A 25822-nucleotide genomic window follows, 5' to 3' on the forward strand; every position below is an offset into this window, starting at 1 on the left:
TCTCAGCCTGTTTGTTCATCTGTCAGTGGAGTGGTGATGATATTGTACAATATGTAAGATAATATTAAAAAAATACATTCCCCAAAGGGAAAGCAACAGATGAAATGAGGCTTATAAAGTGGGAGCCCAACGTCTGGCACAGGGCAAGTTCTCACTCGGGACCCGTTGGCTGTTGTTAACAGGAAGAAGGAAATGCTCATCAATCACGTTATTCACCAGCTTCCCAGCAAGGAGAGTCAGAGGCGCTGTAAATAAACACCAGAGCTTTATATGCATTACTACTCACTCAACAAATTGTTACGTATATTGAGCAAGAGACTACCTGTAAGGCAGTCAAACCCAGGATGGAAAGGTTCGGTTTTGAGGAAACCACACTGATTCTGCCTCTTCTTACTCTCTGCTTTCAGTATTGCCCAGATGTCACTTCCTTTACTTTCTTATTCTTCCTTCCTTCCTTCCTCCCTCCCTCCCTCCCTTTCCTTTTTTTCCCCTGTTGCTCTGCCAGGAAAAACAAAATAAAAAGAACACTGAGGGGCGGGGATGTCAAGGAAGTGATTTTGACCTTCCACACAGCTCTCAAAAGTGGAGCTCTGTAAGAAAATCCCCAAGAGAAGATACCATGTGATGCCACCACCATCCCCAGCAACAGTCTGCCCTTAAGCCCCATTCCAAGTCCAAAACAACCATTTGGGTGGAGAGCCAAGATCAAAACAGCCAGGATCAAACTGCTATCTGCCCACGAAGCCTCCAGTCTTTTCTGCAACCAGCTGTGGAGCCCCGTTCCTCTTCTTGTGACAGGTGGAAAATATTAATTTTTAATTATTTGCAATCTCTCCATTCTCTGCCTTCTGACGGTTCTCCTCCAGGAGATCCATTGTCGTGCTGCCTCTGAGGAAGAGGTAACTGAGAAAGTGGGAGGAAATGGCAGAGGCTAAATGCCGAGCAGGCCTAAGAGACCCTGTGGGGATTCTGAGCAGGTCGGGGGCGGGTCTGAGAAGCAAGGCCAGGCCAAGAGGAAAGGGGGCGGGGGAGGAAGAGTGGGCAGCAAACCGCATCTAAGGGAGCAGAATCCATAGCAGGAGCATTTCATGATAACATGAGGGCTCTGACGCTTAACAGCAACTCAAACCTGGAGCACCCCTCAGGGGAAAGGTGTTCCATCAGCCAAGTGAATGCAGGCTTTTTACGTGTATCCAGGCCACTCTGGGCAGGCTTTGTGAATATGCCAATTTTGACAGTTCGTCCTGGCTGGAAAAATCAGGCTTTTATGAAAGGAAGGTGAAGTATAACTTCCTTGTGAATTGCCTATCTCTGCAACCCCTCAAGCCCTACTGAAGAGGTGAGAATAAACCCCTCTTGAGAGGCCCTGAAGAGCTTCCACTGCATAAATGCGCAGCATCACCACGTCTATTTCCCCTTAAAAGCACATTCCCGAGATCCTGCAGGCTCTCATTCCACTATGCTTGTTAAAAGGCCAGTCTGGGGAACTGAAAACTGCCATGGACATTCGTTTTTGTCCAGCAGTCTCTCATCTGGTGACTCCATGTGGTTCTGGTGGAGCCACCAATCACAGTACCCCCATCACCCTGAGTAGGGACACATGTGACCTACGTATGGCTGGTTATCATGCCCCAGCCCTCAGGTTAGGCAGTGGCCCTGGAAGGAGCATATGACCCAAGCCAGACCAGTCAGAATCTTTCTCTAGGATGGAGGTGTGTATATACATATAAAATACACATTTTTGAATAGGCAGTGGGTCAAGAAGCCTCTTTCCTCTGGGGACTTAAAAGAGAGATGATGTAAGCCTGGAGCCATGTGTTCCTGCCCTCCCCAGCAGCATGGAGGAGATCTATCTGCAAGAGCAAATAATGCAGCCACTGCATACAGGAGATAATAGTCCTGTTGACATTTGAGTCCTTCCAGGGCCTCATGCTAGCTTAACTTCTAGACAGCCAATTATAAGAAACTTTTTCCTAATTACAATTTTTTTTTTTTTTTTAGTTATTAAGCTAGTTAGAGTTGGACTCATCTTTGGCAAACTGTTTATGGTCATCAAAGGCAACAATGCCAATGCACCCAAGGCAAGCCACAGTTTGCTTGACGTCTCCCCACACACACATGACCACTTTTCCCACCCTGGTCCTTCCTTCCCCCCAGCCTGATGGAGGAATCATCACTCCCCATACTCTTCGTATCACATCTACTTGTGAGTTTGCCCCTTCCCTACTAAACTGCGATGAACTCAGTGCAACACCCAGCCTGGTAAGATCAGGGATGGATGGATGGATGGATGGATGGATGGATGGATGGATGGATGGAGGCTACTGACCCCACCCAGTGTATGTTTCAAACTAGGAAATAAATCTTTTTATTGTAGGGCTAAATTGGGTATGTAAAGTGATTAGTCAATATTTGAGAAGTTCAAACCAACTTCCCCACTGCCTCCAAGGTCGTCAGTGAAAGGGAAAGCTTTCAGTAGAGCTTTCTTTACCTCACCCCACTCCCAACAAGGAACCATTAACCAGTTAGCTCCATTTTACCCAATACCTCCAACAGCACAGCTTGCTCCAGCATTATGCTAGTAAGATACTAGTTCAGTATTGTTTTGCAGGACAGAGAAAGCTGACTCACTCAAACCACGTTACCACTGCCGCCTTTGACCCAAGTTTTCATCCGCTTAGAGATCCTATTTGCTTTGCCAAGCCCAAATGTACTTCACAGATCCTCCCATGTTAAAGAACAGAGAAAGAAGAAACACAAGTAACATGGTGCTGTGATCTTTATTCCATTAAATGACCTTAAAACTAAGAAACAGAAACATGCTTTTAACACACTAATAGCATAATCTAATCCATTGCACTTTTTAAAAAGTATATTAAATTTTAAAGCCATTCAAAAAGGGTCTAGGAGAAAGAAAGTGCTTTGAACAAATCTTTTTTTTTTTTTTGAAGAAAAAGAAATCGGAGAGGAAATTCTATATATGCTCAAAATTAATATTAACTCCTTTAAGGCTTAAGTCCATGATAGCATTTATTCATCTAAATTGGAAACTTTGGGAATCAAATGCAACCTTCCCTTGGTCATAAAACACTACATTTAAATTTTAGTTCTGGCACCTGAAATTCCTTTCCCAGGAAGAAAAATTTCTTCTAAAATCTTTCTGCCCTTAGATCTATCTTGAAAGTCCCTGGTAAGGCCTATTTTGTGGCTAATTTTCAGAGTTATGATCTTCTCCTTCCTTTTTGTTCATTTTTACTTAGGCTTAAGGTTTTCTGTGCATAAAAGATTTAGAGGTTCAAGTCACAGTGCTGAATTTTGCTTTTTAAAAGAAAAACAACTTTCAAAATAGTTTTTTTTTAATCCTAATTACACCCGTTAGTAAATAGGATACTTGTACATTCATTTCTCAGAGAAGGCACTAGGGCTTCCTAATTTAGAAAAACATTTTCACAGAACTTAGATAATCCTCTAGACTAAAGGCATCCTTATTACTCCGAACACTGTAAACTCTCAGTGATTGTATCTGGCAGTAGACCACCTATTCTGAACCTCAGGCAAAAGCCATCCACTTGCCTCCAGACAATACTGAATTGCACTTTCCCATCCCTCCGAGCAGTCTCTCTCACTGTGGTCTCTGAACCACCTGTGATGCTGTTTTTAAAAGTGGTGATTCCAGGGCCACAACCCAGACCCAGACCCACTGAGGCAATCCCTGGGTATAAAGCCGGGAATTTGAATTTTTTTAAATATGCCTCCCAGGGGTAAGTTTTATGCACTTCAAGATAGACGAGAACCACTATCCAAAACATAACTACAATAGGACTTAACAGAAGGAAAACAATTCAAATGCAAAATGGTCTCTTACAAATGGGCTTTTGAATGTCATTTTAAACCACCACCTACACAAACAGTTTGTGTTTTAGTAACTGAAGCTTGTCTTCATTATGCCCTTATTCTTGACTGAAATTTTGTTGGATCTAAAGGTAAGCCAGAATGATGCAGCCCATGTTTGCAACCTTAGATGGCAGCCATCCTAAATAATCCTAAATTACATTTCAATAGTTCTATGAAGATGTCCATATAAGTTACATTATTTTAAAAAAAAATACTCTAGGGAAAAGTAAAACTGTTTTTTAATCGCTTTTGCCTGGACTTAAATCAACTACTTAATTTCTCTGTAACTCATACACATACATACACACTCATCCAAACTCACCCTATCCAAGACACCATTTTCATAAGCCAGGTGGAACGCTGGGTATGACCTGTTAAAGAAACGCACTGCCAGTACAAGGCAGTTTGTCTGTTTGTTCGCATAAAGCATTTTACTTCATGAAAGAGAAAAAAAAAGAAAAACCAGGTAAAACAAAAACAATACTCACAGGCAACTCTACCAAGTATGAAGTAGCTGTTACTACATAAACCTCTGCAGGACAAACAGATTTGTTGGTATACTGCTAAAATAAGGTTATGGCTCTAAGGATGTTTTATCACCATACATGATCGTTTTCCCTCATTTTGTCTACACACCTCAGTGAAACAATCGCAATTTTGATTCTATTATTCTTACTTAGAAGCTAACTGGAAGTATTAAGAAAACAAAAAACTTAACAATATTTAACCTCTCCTAAAATGAAGTATTTTCATAGAAAATTCTGAAAACCTTTTATATGTTAATAGGAATGTGCCCCATATACTGTTAGGAATATGCAAATTAAAAATGCTTGCATGGAAAGGCAGGAGTGGCAGAGCGACAAACACCAAGCAAAAACTTAGTCCTAAGTAACGTCCCTGACCCACAAACTAACGGCTGAGGGGAGGTAAGGGGTAAAAGACATTCTTTTCAACCTGGTTATAAACCTCCCCAGGACTATTTATAGCCAGCAATGAGAATGTACCTTTTATTGGAAAAGCTGACATAAAATCATCAATTTTCTGTTAAAAAAAAATGAGGCCAAAGGAAACTCATAAAAATCCTCACTGAGAAAATTTTATAAACAATTTCCAGAGGCAGAATAAGTTAACTGATAAAGACAAAAAAATAAGGGTTCCCCAGGGTAATTAAACAAAGTTATTCCTTTAAGATCAAAACAGAAATGGTGGATTTAAACAGTAACTAAATTCTAAGATTTCATTAAATCATACAGCATATATTTTTTATTTTAAAAAATCTAATATTTTAGTATTAAAATAAAATTTAAACACAGCATCCTTTTCTCACCATTAAAAGTAGGATAATTCTAGACAATATTCCTGAAATCTATAAATGTGCTTATATAAATGCATTAAAAGCTAAGTATCTCAACATCTGTAAGGCCTTTAGCAAATAAGTATCAACCTTCAGGAAGATGAGAGGCCACCTGAAAATGCACCAAAATTTCAAAACTAAGCTTTTAATTTATTGATAATAAAGCTAAGTATCACTGATATGCAAGTAAACAGTTTTTAGGACAAGCTGGAATTTTTCTAAAATTTAACCACGGTTGAATAAAATAGCAAGAACTTCAGGGCAAGATGGTATGTAAATATGAAAAAATACATAAAACACTTGGAATTAATTCATAACTTGTAAAAATACTTGAGTGGTAAAGTGTTAAAACAGTCAAGAGAAATATCCTTTGACAAAGAGATTACATGCTAGAAGAGACTTTTTCTACCTTCCATTCATACTTCCGTGTATAAAGAATTTACACTCAGAATTTGCCTAAACCTCCCTACCTCCCTCCCTCCCACAGCAAAAGTTAAATTATCTTAAGAATTAAGGCTCACATACCTGAATGTTTATATAAATACCTGCAGGCAAGTTTTATGAAGTTTTAAAATCCACAACAATTCACCATTATAAAACCAAAGGAAAAGGCAACTGATAAAATTTTTTATCACATGATCAAGGTAAATGAAGAAGAATTCTTAGATACTTCTAGATATTATATGTCCATATTTGGGTGGGACTTTGGTCCTTACTAAGCCAAAGCTATTTTAAGCTACCAGACTAGTCATGTATAAAGTTAAATAAGGGATGATTCACTAAATAAAACTGACAGTTTTAGCTCCATTATTAAAAATATTAGACAGTGAATAGGAGAATGCAAATAAACACTGTGGATAAAGACCTGATTTACTGCTAAACCACGTGAAACAGGATGTCAGTTAAAGGCAGTATGTTTGGTAAATGTCTTTCCTCTAATCCTTGATAAAGTTCTGTTCTCATACAGAACTCTAAAAAACAAAAACTCTCAAATGACAATTGTGTGTGAGTTATGTATAATACATATATGTATATAAACCTACAATCAGTGAATCTGACCAAGGCACAAGTTCAAATGACTTATCAGAGGTCACATGGTTCATTTAAACTCCAAGCTTTTTTCTTAAAGTATGAAAGCTCATTCCTTTTATTACAAGCTGCTCTGGTTTCTCAAGCCACGTTTGTCTCTTTTCTAGAAAGAAGCTATAGGAATGAATGAAGGCAAAAAAAAAACAAAAACAGAATATGTTCTAACAAAACTGCTGCCAGCCTGTCAGGAAACAGACCTTAAATTTCAGTGTATGGTAGAGTTAAACACGATATAATTTTTCCATACTATGTGGCAAAAACAATTCTCTAATATTATAAGACTTTAAAAGTGTAATGGCATCATTTTTAGTCAGTCTTTAGTTCTGAAGCTTTTGCAAGTTTTGTAAACTTTAAAAAAAAAAATCCTTTTCAAAAGAGTAAGGTACAAAAGAACTGATAATTCACCAAAACAGCATCTTTCATGTGGTTATCCTCAATCCCCTCCCTATTATGTCCTCAAAAGCATGGATTCAACCTTAAAAGGCACTAAATGGCACATAAAGGACAAAACCGCATTTCCATTTTTTCTTTTAGCTTTTTCCCCATAAAGTGCACAAAGCAGAGAGTAATAAGAAGACAGACATAGGCTTGGATCTACATCAGCAAGGAAAAGAAATGCTTCCAAGAGAAATGGAAGTGTGTTTAAGAATTTGAAACCACAGGAAAGGTCTGTTCATTTATTAGTGCCGTGTTTCAGCTCTTCCCAGATGGTCCCAGGTCTGCGTTCCTTGGGACCTGGACCTGTGGCCGTGGCAGAAGCCCAGAAATCAGAAGGGGCTGGCCGGGGTCTTGCTGGATCCTCTTGTTAAGATGCTACTGAGCTTTTTTATCCGAGGATGGTCTCCCAACAACTGCGTCCCTCACAGCAGCTTGAGTGGAATTACCAACGTGAGAAGTGGCCTGCAAAAGTCCATTTATTCAACATGTCAGTTAATAAAATACAGCACAGCATCAAAAGAGTAAGCCATTGGAGACAAACTTTCGAAAATCTCTGTCTACATTGTTAGTATGTTATAGAAAATAAGGGAATGAAAATGCAGGGGTCGGGGAGCCTGTGGCAGATGCTAACTCCCCAGACAGTCCGTCAGCTGAGCCTTTGCTACCTTACTGGAATGGGGTGGGCAGCTCTCCTCGCTTTACCACAAGCTTCTAACTTAACTGATATGTTCCTGCTACTCAGAAAGAGAAAGCCGAGTCTCAAGGATCTATAAACCTAGAGATCATGTCAATGTCAAAAGCCACTGGCTTATTGAATGATTTAAGTGAAAGACATGCCATCCATTAGTAGGTCTCAAAATAGAACAGTTTGTTAAGTTCATATTTTTCATAGCTTGTGACTTTCAGTGAAGCAAACTAACCTTGGATGGGGGAGAGACTCACACAGGAATTATGTCTGATGAACACGCAGTTAAAAGTTTCCCATGAAGAACACAACATATGTAAGTTGGAAATTTTTTTGCATTAAAGAGCAGTTTTTAAGCATGGAAACAAAATATTACAAATAAACATTAATATCCTAAAGAAGGATAATAAAACGTAAGGCCTATTAGAAAAAAAAAAATGGCCAGGGGAAGTTTCTCATGCCTTCTTTCACTATTGAACTCTTCCAAATGGAGATATTTTACAATAAAAGCACAAATATCTGTCCATTACCAACCGTCAGCCTGCTCAGCTGGCACCACTTACCTGCTCTAATACATATGCTGCACCAGAATCGATAGCACCGCCCAGCTCACGATACTGACCAGAGTACCTGATGTACCCCCAGGTGAGAAGCGCTATTAACAGCAGTCCAACCATACAGTTGAACAGCTGGGCCACCACCTCAAGACCAATAAAGCCAGTGAGGCCTGAGGCTATGTACAAAGCCACAATGCCTGTGAAGAGCACTGCAGGGGTTCGGAAGGTGCTGAAGACATTCTTGCTACCATTGTGCTTGCAGAAGTTCTCATAGAGTTCCTTGATCTCCTCCTCCAGCTCCTGCTGGTAACGAAGGCTAAAATCCTTCCCACCCATCTTTTTTGTCTTCTTAAAATGGTCCAGAGCAAGTTCTTTGAATTCACAGTGCTTCTCCTCTAGAATGTCTGGAGACAAATAAGGTTTGTCTCCCCCAGAAACCTAAAAAGAATAAAGACACAATGTGAAGGGTGAAGAACCCTTCAAAAACAAATGCCAAATAAAACAAGTGAAAACACTGAAAAGCTTAGAATATTTTAAGATATTAGAAATTAACTTTAAAATGATGACCAAGACCAATAGAGATCTGGCTTCAATTCCTCAGAAAAGCACACTTAGTAACCAGGGTGATATTGATTAGTGAGAGCAGTGACACTGTAAGAAAGACTTGCTTAGAAAGGGCCATAATTAAAAGGCCCCAATAAGCAGGAAGACCTGAATGTTGCCTCATCATCATAAGATACACTAAACGGGATCAAGTTTGGACTCCTGAAGTCAGCAACATGCCCAGTTATAGATATTTCAGAATAAGACAACTGCCCAGCACACCTACCTCTTCCATGTTGTTATAGTAAATGTCCTTGGCAGAGGCTGCAGCTGCTAAATTGTTGGCTTCAGCAGTGGCCTTTTAAGAAATGAAAGCATAAACCATAAATCCTTTCTCTTTTAATATTCCTCCACAAATAACCATGTAAAAATTTTCTCTCACCCTATTCCCCATTCCCCCTTCTTTATTATTCTTCTGTTTTTCAGCTTTCCATATAGCCCAATTTATGAATTAAAATACATCTTTTCTGCCAAATTTTCTGCCAAAAAATGTTCTCATACTTAAGAATCTTTATCATAAAATTAAACCTCTGAAAGTATTTCCTTTGCTTCGATTTTATGTGTTAAAAAATAGATGTAACTCAGAAAAGAAGAGGAAATATTTATCTTTACAACATCAATCCCAATCTCTAGCTCCCTTTGTGAAAATGTTATCCTACTAAAGAAATAAACATTTGGGGCTTCCCTGGTGGTGCAGTGGTTAAGAATCCACCTGCCAATGCAGGGGACACGGGTTTGATCCCTGGTGCGGGAAGATCCCACATGCCACAGAGCAACTAAGCCCGTGCGCCACAACTACTGAGCCTGCGCTCTAGAGCCCATGAGCCACAACTACTGAGCCCATGCACCACAACTACTGAAGCCCACGCGCCTAGAGCCCGTGCTGCACAACAAGAGAAGCCACCGCAATGAGAAGCCCGTGCACCCCAACGAAGAGTAGCCCCCGCTCGCCGCAACAACTAGAGAAAACCCGCGCGCAGCAACAAAGACCCAACGCGGCCAAAAGTAATTAAATAAATAAATAAATAAAAAGAAATAAAGATTTGGCAATAAATGGCCTTATCTTCAGCACATGAAAGTCAGAAATTATATGTTTTAACAAAATGACATCTTGGAAACATCAAAATGTTGGAAATAAAACTATTTGCAAATTAAAAACCTGATTAGTAAACAGGAAATATTTAGATACGTTGGACATGTTCTATGAAAAGAGACAACAGGTAACAGGAAATGATTTGTCTAACAGAACTGGGTATGTTTAACCTGGGAATAATAAAACACTGTTTTCCACAGTATGTTTTGGGGGAAGACCAGGCCCAGCAAGAAGCCATTCTGTTCTAACTTCACCAGCATGAATACAGACAAGAAAACCGGAAGGGAGTCACACTGCTGGAAAATGTGCTAAACATGAATGGACCTCAGCATAATAAAAAGGGGGGGGGACCAACAGCATTCTCTTCTTAAAGGACTCTGCTTACTGTATACGGGTCAACTCAAGTAATCAAAGGATATCATTTAGGATGCCAAAGAACTGCTTACCTGAAGCATGGATTTGGGGTGAGGCAGATCTTCTCCTTGGTAAATTTTAATATATGCCTTAGAATATAAACATAAAAACAATTATGAAAAATGGCATTCTGTCATATTTAACTGGACTTTAATTTTTAGAAACAGTGACCATACAGTTGCATTTTCCTAAAGACCTAGATCAACACCCAGGAATTAGCAAAAACACAGCACACCTCTGAGTACATGTTAGCATTTTTTAGTTAACTGAAAATATTCTCAAAGCAGCACAAGTCTAGGACTCCCACCAGGCTCCCCATGCACACTGGCCTCACCACTACCTGTGGGCAGAGTGACCATCCGCCTTGAGGTAGTCGTGTCACATCTAGGTGCCGTCTCCTCCTACTCACAGCAACTTCCTAACCACCTCCTGTCCACACCATCTTCCTTGAGGAACAATCTTCCTTTAGCCACAGTAATTACTCCTCTAAGAGAGTGCAAACAACATCCATTTGGTTCTTAGACCGATACTGCCACCCAGTGGCCCACTCCTGGGAGGACACTGGAGTCTCTCAAAACGCCTCTCACCATCTCCCCCTTGAAACTTTCCCCCAGGCTTTAAAATATTGAAACCAAGTTAGTTTATAACCTAGATCAGTTTAACCAGAAGTCAAACATTTTAATAATTAAAACCCACATTTACCTTAAAATATTCCAATAGCCCCCGACAGGTGACTTTTGAGCCATTGATCTCCTTTTCCATTAAGTTAGCTGGGTTTAATACATATGGTATCAGTGTCTGTAACTGCTCTTTGAATTCACTGGCAACATCTGTTCACAGGACCAAGAAAAAGGAAACAATAAGCCCAACAGATTTATTCAACCAAGGGGAGCATAACGCACAATCTTCACACTCTATCTAGTTGTTCTAACGTTTGCTAGCTGAAAGACAGGGGCGGGGGTCCCAGACTGTGAGTCTGACACTTTCTGACAATGACCAGATTGCTGACGGGTTTCTGTTCTCATGTACCTGTATTGTCTCCTTCCCTTCTGCAGTATTAAGTCCTCTCTAGTCCAGAATAGAATATGCAGAATATCCCTACCCTGCTTTCCATTCTGGGAGATTCAGTCTACTCCCTAGACTTTCAAGAAATTTCACTTTTTAAAGAATTTCATTAACAGGTCTTCAAGAAAATCAAGTATCAACCCCTCAGGTTCTCCCAAGCCAGGCCTTTGCTGTACCCTCACTCTCCCCCTTAAATCCATTAGATTTCACTATTCATCCACGTGCTTTATTTTTGTTCATTTTCTAATGTTAAAGGAAGTAAAAGCACCTGGACCCCATGATATGTATTTTCTATTATCTCCTCAGAGAGGCCCTCTGGGCCACCCCAAAGGGAAAAGGCTACTATCTCAGGAAAGGTGACAGCTTCTTTTCAGCTTCTACAAAGTTCTCACAGAGGGTTCAGGAGAGCCATTAAATACAGCTCTTTCCTAAAAGTGAGAATTCGCTGGCCCAACTATGAAAATGCAAGGAATCTGATTTATATGATCTAACTTCTTCCTAGGTTCCCAATTAATTCAGACTATCAACTGAAAAGAAAGTAGATGGGAACCCACATCAAGATAGGAACTCTTCAACAGTCCATAACCCAAATTTACAAAATCGAGACATTCTTATTTATTCATTCAACAGTTTTGGGGCACCCTTTTGTGGCAGGCATTGCTGTAAGAGTTGGGGATAGCATAGTGAATAAAACAAAAGTGGTTTATAAATTTTTCCAACAACAAATATCACCATAAAAACCTCCATAGAGGGCTTCCCTGGTGGCGCAGTAGTTGAGAATCTGCCTGCCAATGCAGGGGACACGGGTTCGAGCCCTGGTCTGGGAAGATCCCACATGCCGCGGAGCAACTAGGCCCGTGAGCCACAACTACTGAGCCTGCGCATCTGGAGCCTGTGCTCCGCAACAAGAGAGGCCGCGATAGTGAGAGGCCCGCGCACCGTGATGAAGAGTGGCCCCCGCGTGCCACAACTAGAGAAAGCCCTCGCACAGAAACAAAGACCCAACACAGCCAAAACTAAATAAATAAATTTATTTAAAAAAAAAAAAAAAAAACCTCCATAGAAAAAACTTCAGGTTACTTTTACCTCCTTAGATTATAGGGTCAACTAAGAGAAATTACTAGGTATGTGACAACAATGTAGACTCCTGGAAAACATTCAAAACTATTTTTAAAAAAACAACCATACATAAAGCCCACCATCAGACAATCACAATTAACATTTAAAATATCCTCCTTCCTTTTTAAGGCTCTTATATATTGCTAAACTGCTTCTGTAGAAGATTGTACCCATTTATACCCCTATCACCAATGTAGGAGAAGACTTGTTTACTACTCTGAACACACCAAGATTTTTATTGTTTTTAAAACTTTTACTGACTTGATTGGTGAAAAATAGTATCTTGCAGTTTTGTTTTGTTTTTTTTAAAATTTATTTATGTTTTGGCTGCATTGGGTCTTCATTGCTGCCTGGGCTTTCCCTAGTTGAGGCAAGCAGGGGCTACTCTTCGTTGCGGTACGCAGGCTTCACATTGCGGTGGCTTCTCTTGTTGTGGAGCACGGGCTCTAGGCACACGGGCTTCAGTAGTTGTGGCACGCGGGCTCAGTAGTTGTGGCTCGCGGGCTCTAGAGCGCAGGCTCAGTAGTTGTGGCGCACAGGCTTAGTTGCTCCGCAGCATGTGGGGTCTTCCCGGACCAGGGCCTGAACCCATGTCCCCTGCATTGGCAGGCGGATTCTTAACCACTGCGCCACCAGGGAAGCCCCTATCTTGCAGCTTCTGCTTCTGACAGTACTAAAGACTAGAGAATCTGAAGGGACCTTCTTCCTAACAAGATCCTGCACACAATATATTCCATTACAGTGTAGACTTCGAAGTAAAAGAGAGCTGCAAGGGGCTGAGCAGGTGGGCAGTGAGCTGAAACCATAGCACTGAGCTAAGTACATGTGAAGCTGTGGCTCATTTGAGGCCATTCACTGCAATGCGGTGACAAACCTTGGGCAAAAATAACTGCTAAATTAAGTTGGATCATGAAATGGGTCTGGAATGGTCCCAGGTGGGTAAGCCCCTAGCTCCCCAAAGGAGCAAACACAGATCTCCTCTGGAGGAAAAGAGATCTGAATAATGTACCAAAGAGCAGCACAGAGAGATGATGATGGGAAATAAGGAAGAAAATTAAGATATGGAAGACAGAATAAGATTATTTAATATATGTCTAACAGGAGTCCTGGGAGATGAAGGGGAGTGAATCAGAGGCAATAAGAGAAGGGATGATGGTTGAGAACTCTCTAGAACTGATGAAGTACATGAATCCACAGCTTCAGAAACCACAGCATATAACAAGCAGGTTAAATAGAAAGAAATACACATATAACAGTAAAACGGTCACACGGCAAAAACCTTCTGAAAGAAGGAAAATGTTTCCAGAAGGAAGGTCTGCAGGACAAGAAAGTGAACAAAGAAATTCTTTAAAAATGTAAGAAAAGCTAAACAAATATTATCTTATATAGTAATAATGACAGTTAACTGATGAGGTTAAAAACAAAACAGAACTGAAACACTAGTTGGGAGGAAGGTAATCAGGTAATCTGTTCTGAAGCTCTGTATTGTTCAGGAAGGAGATTAAGTTATTTCTTTACATTTTAAATAAGTACATGTGGTAAAGTTTCAAGGGTAACAACTGAAAGAATTTTTATAGGTGGTATAACTTCTATAAGAGGAGGGGACTGGAATAAGAAAACTAACACAATTTTTTTAAAAAAAGACAAATAGGAGGGGGAAAAAAGCATAGAAAGAGTAAAACTAATAGAAACCAAAAGGCAAGATGGTAGCTCTAAAACCAAATATTTCAGAAATCAGAAAATGGACTAAACCCACCAATTAAAAAAACAGAGGTTATCAAATTGCATTTTTGTTAAATCCACGTATATGCTGTTTACAAGAGACACACACACCTAAAACATACAGTCACAGAGAGGTTGAACATGACAGAAAAAGATATACAGACAAATACTAAGGAAAACAAAGCTGGAATAGCCTTATTAATAAAGTTAAAAATGCTCAAACAACAACAAAAAATGGTATTAGGGATAAAGAGGGCTACTATATATTGCCTCAATTTACCAAAAAGATGTATCAATTCAAAACTTTATTAAAATAGCCTCAAAATATGTGACAGAACAAAAGGGAGCACTGACAAATCCACCAAAACAGTGGAACATCAATACACATATGTTATTGATACTCAAGGAGACAAAAATTAGTGAAGATTTTTAAAATGACATAATTAACAAGTATGATTTAGAGATACAAATGAACCTTATACCCCAAAATTAAACAAAATGTCCACTGTGCTCAAGCACATATGAACATGTATAAAAAGTCTAGGTCATAAAATACATATCAGCAAATGTTTAAGACTCAGTGTCATAGCATTCAAACACTATCAAAGTATTCATAAAATGTGTCAATAAACGCATCATCAAAAGCTTAAGTAGCAGAGAATTAAAGTTTTTTAATTCACATAACATTTGGAAGTTAAAAATCATACTTCTAAATAACACATAAGTCAAAGAAACCATAAAAGAAATCAAATACTTCATATTTAGAAGTGAATGATAATGAAAATGTCACCTAACACAACCATCTAAACTGCACTAAAAGAAATTGACAGCCTTAAAAATCTTACGTTGGGACTTCCCTGGTGGCACAGTGGTTAAGAATCCGCCTGCCAATGCAGGGGACACGGGTTTGAGCCCTGGTCCCGGATGATCCCACATGCCGCAGAGCAAATAAGCCCATGAACCACAGCTACTGAGCCTGTGCAATAGAGCCCACAAGCCACAACTACTGGGCCCACGCACCTAGAGCCCATGCTCTACAAGAGAAGCCACCACAATGAGAAGCCCGCGCACCGCAACGAACAGAGTAGCCCCCGCTCACTGCAACTAGAGAAAGCCCGCACACAGCAATGAAGACCCAACACAGCAATCAATCAATCAATCAATACGTAAATAAATAAATAATCTTATATTAAAAACGGAAAGAAAACTAAAAAACTAATGACTAAAACTGAAGGTAATGAGTTTAACTGAATCAACAGTGAAAAATATTCACACACACACACAGACCTGAGGAGTTTCAGAGGTTTCTTCTACCACTTTTAAACACCTTAATGTGATGTGAACTCTTCCAGAAAACAGGGTGAGGAGAACGGGTGAGACCAGTATGCCAAAACCAGACAACGGCATTTGTGACCAGAAAATTATAGACCAATCTTGCTCATAAACTTAGATACCAAAATTCCATGCAAATTATTAGGAAATCAAATCCAGCGACAGATACTTATTTTAAAAAGAAAGAAAAAAGATAATATATCAGGACCCATTTATCCCAGAAATGCAAAAGTGGTTTAGTTTAGCATTAGAAACAGCTGTGTCATTCACCACATTAACAGACTAAAGCAGAAAAACCACATGTTCATTTCAATAAATGCAGAAGAAACATGTGACAAAATACAATACCAATATATAATTTTTAAAATATTTTTGGCAAAATGGGAATGGAAGGGAACTTCCTTAGTCTAAAATGGATATATACTAAAAACCTACTGCAAACAATAATGGTAAAATGTTAGAAGCATTCCTTTAAAATCAGAAACAAGATGAAGATGCCTATTATCACTGCTTCTATTCAACACTGTACTGGAGTCCTAGACCTACAAGTCAAGAACAAAATTAAAAAGTATAAAATCCGATGTGGAAAAAAGCAAAAACTCCATTCTCCATAAATTACGTAGATAATATCTAATATTTACAGATATATTACTAGAAATAATGAGAGTTTAGCAAGACGGCTGAATTTATCATATAGAAAAATCAAATGCATTTCAACATACCAGCATAATTAGGAAAAATAATTTTTAAGATTTCTAACTTCTAAGGAAACTTCTAAAATAAATCTAACAAAACATGTATAAGACCTTAATCAAGTTTTTATATTCTTCATAAAGTGAAACTAAAAAACCTAAATAAATGGAGAGAGATTACTCTGTTCAGGATAAGAATACCTTCCCATTGTCATAAATACATGCCAATCCCCATCAGACCAATTTATAGATCCAATGCAATTCCAATCAAAAACCAAACAGGGACATTAATAAACTTGATAAACTGATTCCAAAACTTACACAGAAGAGCAAAGACTAAAGCATAATTAAGACACTCCTGAAGATGACTACAGGTAAAAAAGGGAGGGAATCGTTCTATCAGAGATCAACTCTTATTATAAAATAACAGTAATTATGATAATGTAGTAATGGCACAGGGTTAGACAAAATGACCAGTGGGACAGAATTAAGAGCCTAGAATCTGACCCATGCATTTATAAAAGGATTTTTTTCAACATAACAGAAATTGCAAATAACGGGAAAACAGAGTATTCAATCAATGACATCAAAAGTATTGGCATCTATGTACAAAAAGAGAAAACGGATCTCCACCTCACATACACAAAAATTAATTCCCAGTCGACTAAACACAAATATGAAAGACAAAATTTAAGAGTGTTTGTATGCATGTGTGTGTGTGTAGAGAAAGGAAAGGATTTTCTAAAACAAGACTTAAAAAGCACTACATAAAATCAAAGGTGAATGAATTCGACCACATTAAAACTAAGACACTACTACTAAAAAAAGAAAAGGCAAGACACAGGATGGGAGAAGATACCTGCAATGCATAACCAACAAGGCTCATATCTTTTTTTTTTTTTAATAAATTTACTTCTTTTATTTATTTATTTTAGGCTGCATTGGGTGTTCATTGCTGGGCACGGGCTTTCTCTAGTTGCAGAGAGTGGGGGCTACTCTTTATTGCGTTACGCGGGCTTCTCATTGCGGTGGCTTCTCTTGTTGCAGAGCACAGGCTCTTGGTGCGGGCTTCAGTAGTTGTGGCTCATAGGCTCAGTAGTTGTGGCTCACGGGACCTAGAGCGCAGGCTCAGTAGTTGCAGCGCACGGGATTCGTTGCTCCACGGCATGTGGGATCTTCCCTGACCAGGGCTCGAACCCGTGTCCCCTGCATTGGCAGGCGGATTCTTAACCACTGTGCCACCACGGAAGCCCAAGGCTCATATCTTAAAGTAGACATACAGGATCTTTACAGTGCAGAGAAAGACAACCCAATTAAAACTGGACAACAGGAATTTCAAAGGAAAGGAAACATGAATGGAAATAAATACATGAAAAGATATTCAATCCCATTAGTAATCAGGGAAATGCAATTTAAGATCACAATGAGATATTTCATATCACTAATTTAGCAAAACTAAGATGTCTGATAATACCAAGTGTTGCCAAGGATATGGATCAATGGGAATTTTTATATACACTGATGAAGGGACTATAAACTGGAACAAGAACTTTGGAAAACAATTTGGCATTATCTAGTAAAGGTGAAGCTATATTACATATTCCAATATCCATCAATCCCGCTTTTAAGCACATACCCTTGGGAAATTCCCATATATCCACACATACAAGAATGTTCATAGCAGCACTGTTCATAACAGCAAAAAAACTGGAGAAAACCATTGAGAATAAACTGTTATATTCACAGAAGGCACTATTATACTACAATGAAACTGAATGAAATACAACTACATGCAATAATACAGATAACCTTAAAAATAAAATGCTCAGTAAAAATTCAAGTTGGTCACATATTATATTTTTATAAAGTTCAAAATTAAAGAAACTTAGCAATAGACTGTTAAGTGAACCAAACACAAGTAATAAACTTTTTTTTAATTCAAGGACAGAAAAAGCAAAATTTACAATAGTGGTTATTTCTGTGGAGAGGCAGGGAGATGGGAAGAAGCATACAGGTATAGAAAATAGTACTTGTAATGTTCTGTAGTTCTGGAAAGCTACAGCCCTTGGGCCAAATACGACCTGCTAACTATATTTGTAAAGAAAGTTTTATTGGAATACAACCAAGTACATTCATTAATACAATTGTCTATGGCTGCTTTCTTGCTACAACAGCAGAGCTGAGTAGTTGTAAGGCCCACAAAGTCTAAAATATTTACTATTTAGTCCATTACAGAAAAAGTTTGCCAATTCTAGTTCTAGATAGTAAGTTGGGTAGTGGGTTGATGATGTTCATTAAGTGATGTTTCATACCTTACATATATACATTACGTGCATCCTTTCTTACATGTAATACTTACGCTTTCTTTTGGATATCTAATAGCATATTTAAAATTTTAATGGTAGGTCATTATTTTAATTTGCTTTTATTTCTTTTATTACTAGTTAGGCCAAACTTTCTCCCATATTTGTTCATCAGCTGATTTCCTTTTCAGTGAACTATTTATTAGGGCCTTTATCTTAGAATACAGTCACTCTTCAGCAAGTAAATAAATATGTTATCCTTATGTGTACCATGATAACTAAAATATTTTCTCCAGTTTGTTTGCCTTTTTGTAAATATGCATAAGATTAATTATTATGTATTCAAAACTACAGCACTTTTCCTTGATAATTTCTTTTATTCTTTCTAATTTTAAAGAGTCCTTCCCCAATTCCAGAGGTCTAATAAAATTTACTTTTCCCCCATGCTTTAAATTTTATAATTAGAATTTATTTATGGCTCCTAAATTGAAATCTACACAAGATTTTTCTCTAAATAGTAACATATACTTCTAATCACTGATTTCCACCCCATCTTAAATAACTAATCAATCATAAGATCTCTTGACATCAAAGAATTTTTTAAGTTTTTCAACGTCCTACTTAAGTAAATGGGTACCAATCTCCATCTAAATACTCTTAATTCTATAGTCTTTTCAGGATGGCGCCAAAATATGACCTATATCAACTTTAAAAAGGGATTGATCCCTATATTACACATTGATTAGTGGCTTAACATTTGATAAAGGTGACATTTCAACCAGTGGGGGAAAGTTGGACTATTCAACAAATAGTGTTGAGACAAATAGGTGCCCATTCAGAAAATAAGCTGGATCCAAACTGGATCATAAATTATAATGTGAAAAATGGAACCGCAAAATTTCAAGAAAAAAAAGTGGGACAAATTCTTTATAACCTTGGAGTGAAAAACACATAGGATACATAAAATGCTATCCCGTGTATATTCATATTTGCTTTGCATATACTAAAAGAAACTCTGGAAGCCTACAAAAATGGAAGAGAGACTTTTCACTAAATACTTACTTCTTAATCTTTTCTGGGATTTTAAACATGTGAGTGCATTACCTATTCAGAAAAAAAAATTTTTTTTATGGTTTCAACGTTCATCACACTGAAAGAATGAGAGCTTCAGCAATTATTTCACAAAAGACGCAGCAGGATCTAGACACCACAGACTGTATTATCCATGTTTTTACCCAGATTTCATAGACCCTCAGCTATTAATGTTTCTATGAAGGCTGTACCAAAATATGAGTTTTAAACTCAGAACAGACAAGAACTCTCTCACGGCTGAGACAATCTCAGTATCTCATGGCATCCAAGAAGACTGCTCCTTACAATCTCTTCTGTTTAATTTCTAAACAATTCAGTAGTTACTGTATTAGGTCTCTCTGCCCTAGTAAAAAGGAAGACAGTTTTCTTTATGGTGAAGACAGTCGTCCTGTGTCGGTTGAAAAGGAGTCTCAAAAATGAGCTCATCTCCTAGCTAACTATTGTAGGAACAGCAGCTCAGCACTGATTATACCAAAACTAAGACTGTCTGACAGGTGTTCACCTCTGAATAAATGGTTATTCTTTTTTAAAAAAAAATAAAATAAAACCACTAAAACAATCCCTAAAGTACTTAGGGGAACATTTGCAGAAAATAGCTTCAGAATGTAGTTCATAATAAATTTAAATGTCCTACAGAAACTACATGAAGATCCTCTTCTGGATTAACCGTAAACATACTCAGGCTAATGGTGTCTTGCCCAGGTGTCTTGCTGGTGTCAGCCCCAGGCGGGGCTGCAGAACCTCAACCAAGTCATTGTACAAGAATATACTTAAGAAAATATATTGAAATGTCTAGGTATTTTTCTAACTCTGAGAAATGTATCAGCTCTACTTAAAGATCCCCCCCACAATGAAGTTTATGTGGTTCTCAATCAAGCACTTGCGAAATATTCACAAGTCACCTACTATTTGCAATGTAGCATCCTAAATTTACTCTTCACTCAAAACCCTTCAATATCTTGTTTAAAAGGTTCCCTAAAATTACAAACTACCCAACTCCAAAGCTAAAAAGTACATACATGTTTGCAGAGCTAACAAGAATTCTTCATGAACAATCCTCCTAATGACTATAGTTCCCTAAATAGACACACAAGGGCAAACTAATATTTTTTTTTCCTAAGGTGGTTTTTTTTTTTTTTAATTTATTTACTATTTATTTATTTAGCTGCTCGGGTCTTAGTTGCAGCACACAGGATCTTCGCTGCAGCATACAGGATCTTTCACTGCAGCGCATGGGCTCCCTAGTTGTGGCGTGCAGGCTCAGTAGCTGGGGCACAGGGGCTTAGTTGCCCCGCAGCATGTGGGATCTTAGTTCCCCGACCAGGGATCGAACCCGCATCCCCTGCATTGGAAGGCAGATTCTCAACCACTGTACCGCCAGGGAAGTCCCAGGGCAAACTAATATTAACATATTTTTAAAGTGAAATAAAAATGTATTTTCTTAAGCCACCCCGTTTGTGGCACTTTGTTACAGCAGTCCTAAGAAACTAATACAATATGCATATTGTATTACAACATGCATTACATATTGTATTGCAATACAAAATTTCAAAAGTCAGGGTTACAGAACTTTAAAAAGCTCTTCCTATTTCCTGGAATACCATGATAAACATGAATTTTAAAACAGAATGTTCTGGGGGCTTCCCTGGTGGCTCAGTGGTTGAGAATCCGCATGCCAACGCAGGGGACACGAGTTCGATCCCTGGTCCGGGAAGATCCCACATGCCGCGGAGCAACTAAACCCCTGCGCCACAACTACTGAGCCTGCACTCTAGAGCCTGTGAGCCACAACTACTGAGCCTGCGTGCTGCAACTACTGAAGCCTGCGCACCTAGAGCCCGTGCTCTGCAACAAGAGAAGCCACCACAATGAGAAGCCCGTGCACCGCAATAAAGAGTAGCCCGCGCTCCCCGCAACTAGAGAAAGCCCACGCACAGCAACGAAGACCCAACACAGCCAAAAATAAATAAATTAAAAAAAAAAAAAAAAAAGAATGTTCTGAAATATTTAAATGTTTAATAATACGGAGGAATGTCATTCTGCGTGTTTATGCCTGATAACCTGAGACCACCCTAAGACAAGAGGAAAGGCATGAAGAGTCATTCTAACCCACCCTCTCCTAAACATCCTCAGTTAAGAATTCCACTGGGGGCCTTCCCTGGTGGCCCAATGGGTAAGACTCTGCGCTCCCAATGCAGGGGACCCAGGTTCGATCCCTGGTTGGGGAACTAGATCCCGCATGCATGCCACAACTAGAGTTCGCATGCTGCAACTAAGACCTGGTGCAGCATGAATGAATGAATGAATAATTTTTTTTTGAATTCAAATGAAAATCAAGTACTTAAAAAAAAAAAAAGAATTCCACTGGACATCTTCCCTACCAGTGATGAACAAACCAGAGCTTAGGTTTGGTAAAAGTATGTCTAATAATGGAACGTTATAACCCTAAAGAACACATCACCTACACACTCAACTTTCTCTCCTACCTAACTCACTAAGTGTTGCCTAAGCAGATTTCTCTCCAAAGCCAGGCCCCAACCTTGGATTTCTGAATTGCCAACCAATAGGCTGTGGAAGTTTCCTGCTCAGGAAAGCTGCCAAACACATAAAAATATCACACAGGTGACAAATAGAAGGTAAAGGTAAGTCTCTCAAACTCGGTTTCTTTTGCAATATTAAGACCAGCTGGAATGTAAATCTTAGGTTGAACAAGCATGTTAACTTTCTTGAATCAACTGAGCCAAATAAACTGAAAAAGATGCATTTTACGTTTAATATGAGGCTATGAAAAATTCCCACTTCAAAAAGGCAAGTTCTCCTACTAACTAAACAGTATATATCCTCTAAATGACTTCTCCAATGTAACAGAACTTCCAGTTTAGCACAGTAAGGCTTCGAGGCAAGAAGGACGGGGATGTGAATCTCTGCCCCACTACTTACTAGCTGAGTACTTTGAGCAAGTTGCTTAACTTTCCTAAGCCAGCTTCTTCATTTTTAAGATAAAGGAAATACCAACTCCATGGAATTACTGGGAACATAAAGTATAAAAGTAACGAGCACAGTGCTGGTGCTATTGTCTGAATGTCTGTGTGCCCCTAAAACTCATATGGTTGAAATCCTAACCCTTAAAGGTGATGGTATTAGTAGGTGGGGCCTTTGGGAGGTGATTAGGTCATGAAGGTGAAGCCCTCAAGAATGGGATTAGTGCTCCTATGAAAGAGATCCTACAATCAGAACTCTTGAGACCAGAAAAAGAACCCTCACCCAACCATGCTGGCACTCGGATCTTGGATTTCCAGCCTCCAGAACTGTGAGAAATGAATTTCTGTTGCTTATAAACTACCCAGTCAATGGTATTTTGTCATAGCAGCCTGGAGAGACTGACGGTTGGGAACACAGCTGGCCTCTAAAAACGGCAGCTATTATTATTTCTACTTTACTCGGAACCTAAGAAGCTCAGATAAGTTTATAAACAAAAGCACTTAGTTTAACACATGTGTAAACTGAGGACTAGCCATTAAATGACTCAAGGTCTCAGTGAAAAAGGAACAAAAATAAGATAATGGAACCCAAGTGTCCCACCTCTGATTTCTCTAAGCTACCATCTAGTCAGCACTTCCTGATATTAACTCATGACCCAGCATCAAGTTTTGCTATAATCACAAATAAGATGAGAACAATAGCCATGCCATGCATCATGCTACCTTTGGGAATTTAATTTTACATCATAAAAATGAGCTGACTAATGATAAGTTTTCCCTTTTTTAGCACTTTTATCTCTTGTAAACCAGTAATCATAACATCTCTCTTAGAAAGATCATTAATGGGTATTACCACAACCATTTCAGATGGAGAAACTATGGTCACAGTAAGGCAGGAGCAAAAACTGAACTAGATTCTAAATACTATTCTTTCTAAGAGAACATACTATTTCTCTTAGCATTTACTATTCACAATTGATATTTTCTGGTCACTATTTAATTCCCAACATAAAATCACATGTATAAAATAACATCATTTGAAACACACCTTTCAATTTGCCATCAAAGTCAGGGCTTGTGGCGACCTGGAGCCCTGGATGCGGTAGCAGAAAACAGGTGACACTGGAGAAACATGAGTGAATGTGATTTCGGACATTCTGAATTTCTTCATGTTGATGTTCTTTCACCTGCCAATAAAGGCCGACAATTTACAAAAGACCATTTGATTTTCCTCACCAGCAACCACCAGTATATGACAAAGGAAAGACTTCCCAATTCTAATGGATTGTAGTGGCCTAGGTGTTTTCCAATGAGAAAACTCAGAACCCTAAGAAGCAATAAATGCATAAAATCGATTAACCATGGCTTGGCTCCTAGAGCTATCAAAGAACAGCAACTAAAGAGTTTCTTAAAAAAGAGTATTGCACAAGACTTAGGAAGAATAAGGGAAGGTTTGTGGGCATGAAGCAGGGTCTAACCAATTAGCAGTGATTGACAGAGGCCTCCTGTGTTTTTTTTGTTTTTGTTTTTTTAATAAATTTATTTTATTATTTTTATTTTACTTATTTATTGTTTCTGGCTGCGTTGGGTCTTCGTTGCTGAGCGCGGGCTTTTTCTCTGGTTGTGGCGAGTGGGGGTTACTCTTCGTTGCAGTTCCCGGGCTTCTCACTGCGGTGGCTTCTCTTGTTGCAGAGCATGGGCTCTAGGCGCGCGAGCTTCAGTAGTTGTGGCACGTGGGCTCACTAGTTGTGGCTCATAGGCTCTAAGCGCAGGCTCAGCAGTTGTGGTGCACGGGCTTAGCTGCTCCGCGGCATGCGGGATCTTCCCGGACCAGGGATCGAACCCGTGTCCCCTGCACTGGCAGGCGGATTCTCAACCACTGCGCCACCAGGGAATCCCGACTTCTGTGTTTTGAAGCCTGTTTGTATCCACACCAGAAACAAAAGGCACATAAGGACCCACGTGTAAAATATGAAACGGAAATTGCAATCAAAGCTTGGGCTTTTGCACGGGGCTCTGCTCTCCAATCCCTGTGAGTTATATACATGGGTTCTCTAATCTTACCATGAATAATATTATTGTGTGCTAATATTCCGGACTGTTCAACACACAGGGTAATTTTCCATCATGTGCTTTAAATACAATAGCTAAAGGCAAATGAGAAAGTTATCACTACTTTAGGTAATTCCTCAGAAGATTATATTTCTATTTACCTGTAGACGCTTTTCCAAAAACGACATTCCTCCCTGTAGTCCATAGTTGTATTCATAAGGGAAACTCCAGTCTCGAACCAGAAACATCAGTGTCTATTTAGAAAGAGAGCAGAATGTATTATAATACTACATAAATGTATTTTCAAAATAACCATTCAAATACTTCTTTGCATAATGCCAGCTTCTTCAAAGGGGGCAAGAAAATGTGCTACAGGATTTATCAACTCTGTACTGTCTTAGAAACCTTATAAACACTAGCAGAACATGTATAAACCATATGTGAGGTCAATATCCCATCTGATATTTTTGTTCTCATGGGTTAATAGGAAGAGACTGATGAGAAAATGTTAAATTCGGGGCTCTGCTCGAAACACAAGTATGAGGAATGTGGTGGAGCACAAGAAAAACATATGGCACTAGCTACTCATAAAATGATATCTACTTTTAACGTCAGAAAGGAAAAGAAAACTAAAACTATAATACTTAGAGATCCTCTAATCTTACTGAGGTTACTATGCATTCTTACCCTCATAAAACAATTAGCTAAAGCAGGGGTCAGCAAACTTTCTGTAAAGGGCCACAGAGTAAATATTTCAGGCTGCTGTAGCAAGAAGCAGCCATGGACAACACAAATGAGTGCAGCTGTGTTCCAATAAAACTTTCACTGTGGACACTGACATTTAAATTTCAAATAATTTACACATGTCATGAAATATTATTCCTCTTGCGATTTTTTTCAACCATTTAAAAATGTAAAAAGAAACATTCCTAACTCACAGGTCATATGAAAGCAGGCAGCTGGCCAGATCTGGCCTGTGGATTGTAGTTTGCTCATCTCTGAACTAAAACAAAGATATGACTTAAATTTATAGTTAATATTCTACCTGGAAGGGTTTTTGGAAAATTTCATCCATCGCCAGACGACCATATTCTGTGAAGAGCTTTAAAAAAGAAGAGTTATGGTTTGTAAGGCAATATTACATAAAGTATTTCTATGGCTATTCTATAGCAAATAGTTCATTTAACAGACTGAACAGTACTTATATGAGACCAAAATTCTACAGTTTCAAAAGCCCGCAGGAGTCATGAACCTTAAAATAATCTTGACTATTCCTCTCTCTCACATTTCTTATCCCAATTCATTAGCAAACCCAAAATCCAACCACTCACAACTTC

At 38.8% G+C, this 25822-nt stretch overlaps 1 protein-coding gene across 1 annotated transcript in view; it reads right to left on the reverse strand.

Annotated features, from left to right (window-relative positions):
* Nucleotides 1–2786: 2786 nt before the first annotated feature.
* Nucleotides 2787–25822, reverse strand: part of ATL3 (atlastin GTPase 3) — a 54329-nt gene continuing 31293 nt past the window's right edge. Inside the window, exons 6-13 of the mRNA XM_061201910.1 lie at nucleotides 25531–25587; nucleotides 24647–24739; nucleotides 23482–23620; nucleotides 10830–10957; nucleotides 10160–10216; nucleotides 8847–8918; nucleotides 8024–8455; nucleotides 2787–7237 (exon numbers count right to left, since the gene is read on the reverse strand). Coding sequence (XP_061057893.1) covers nucleotides 7151–7237; nucleotides 8024–8455; nucleotides 8847–8918; nucleotides 10160–10216; nucleotides 10830–10957; nucleotides 23482–23620; nucleotides 24647–24739; nucleotides 25531–25587 — 1065 coding nt within the window. The 3' untranslated portion in view covers nucleotides 2787–7150. The remainder of the gene's footprint in view (nucleotides 7238–8023; nucleotides 8456–8846; nucleotides 8919–10159; nucleotides 10217–10829; nucleotides 10958–23481; nucleotides 23621–24646; nucleotides 24740–25530; nucleotides 25588–25822) is intronic.

This window comes from Eubalaena glacialis, chromosome 10 (genome assembly GCF_028564815.1).
Source record: "Eubalaena glacialis isolate mEubGla1 chromosome 10, mEubGla1.1.hap2.+ XY, whole genome shotgun sequence".
Taxonomy (NCBI): Eukaryota; Metazoa; Chordata; class Mammalia; order Artiodactyla; family Balaenidae; genus Eubalaena; species Eubalaena glacialis.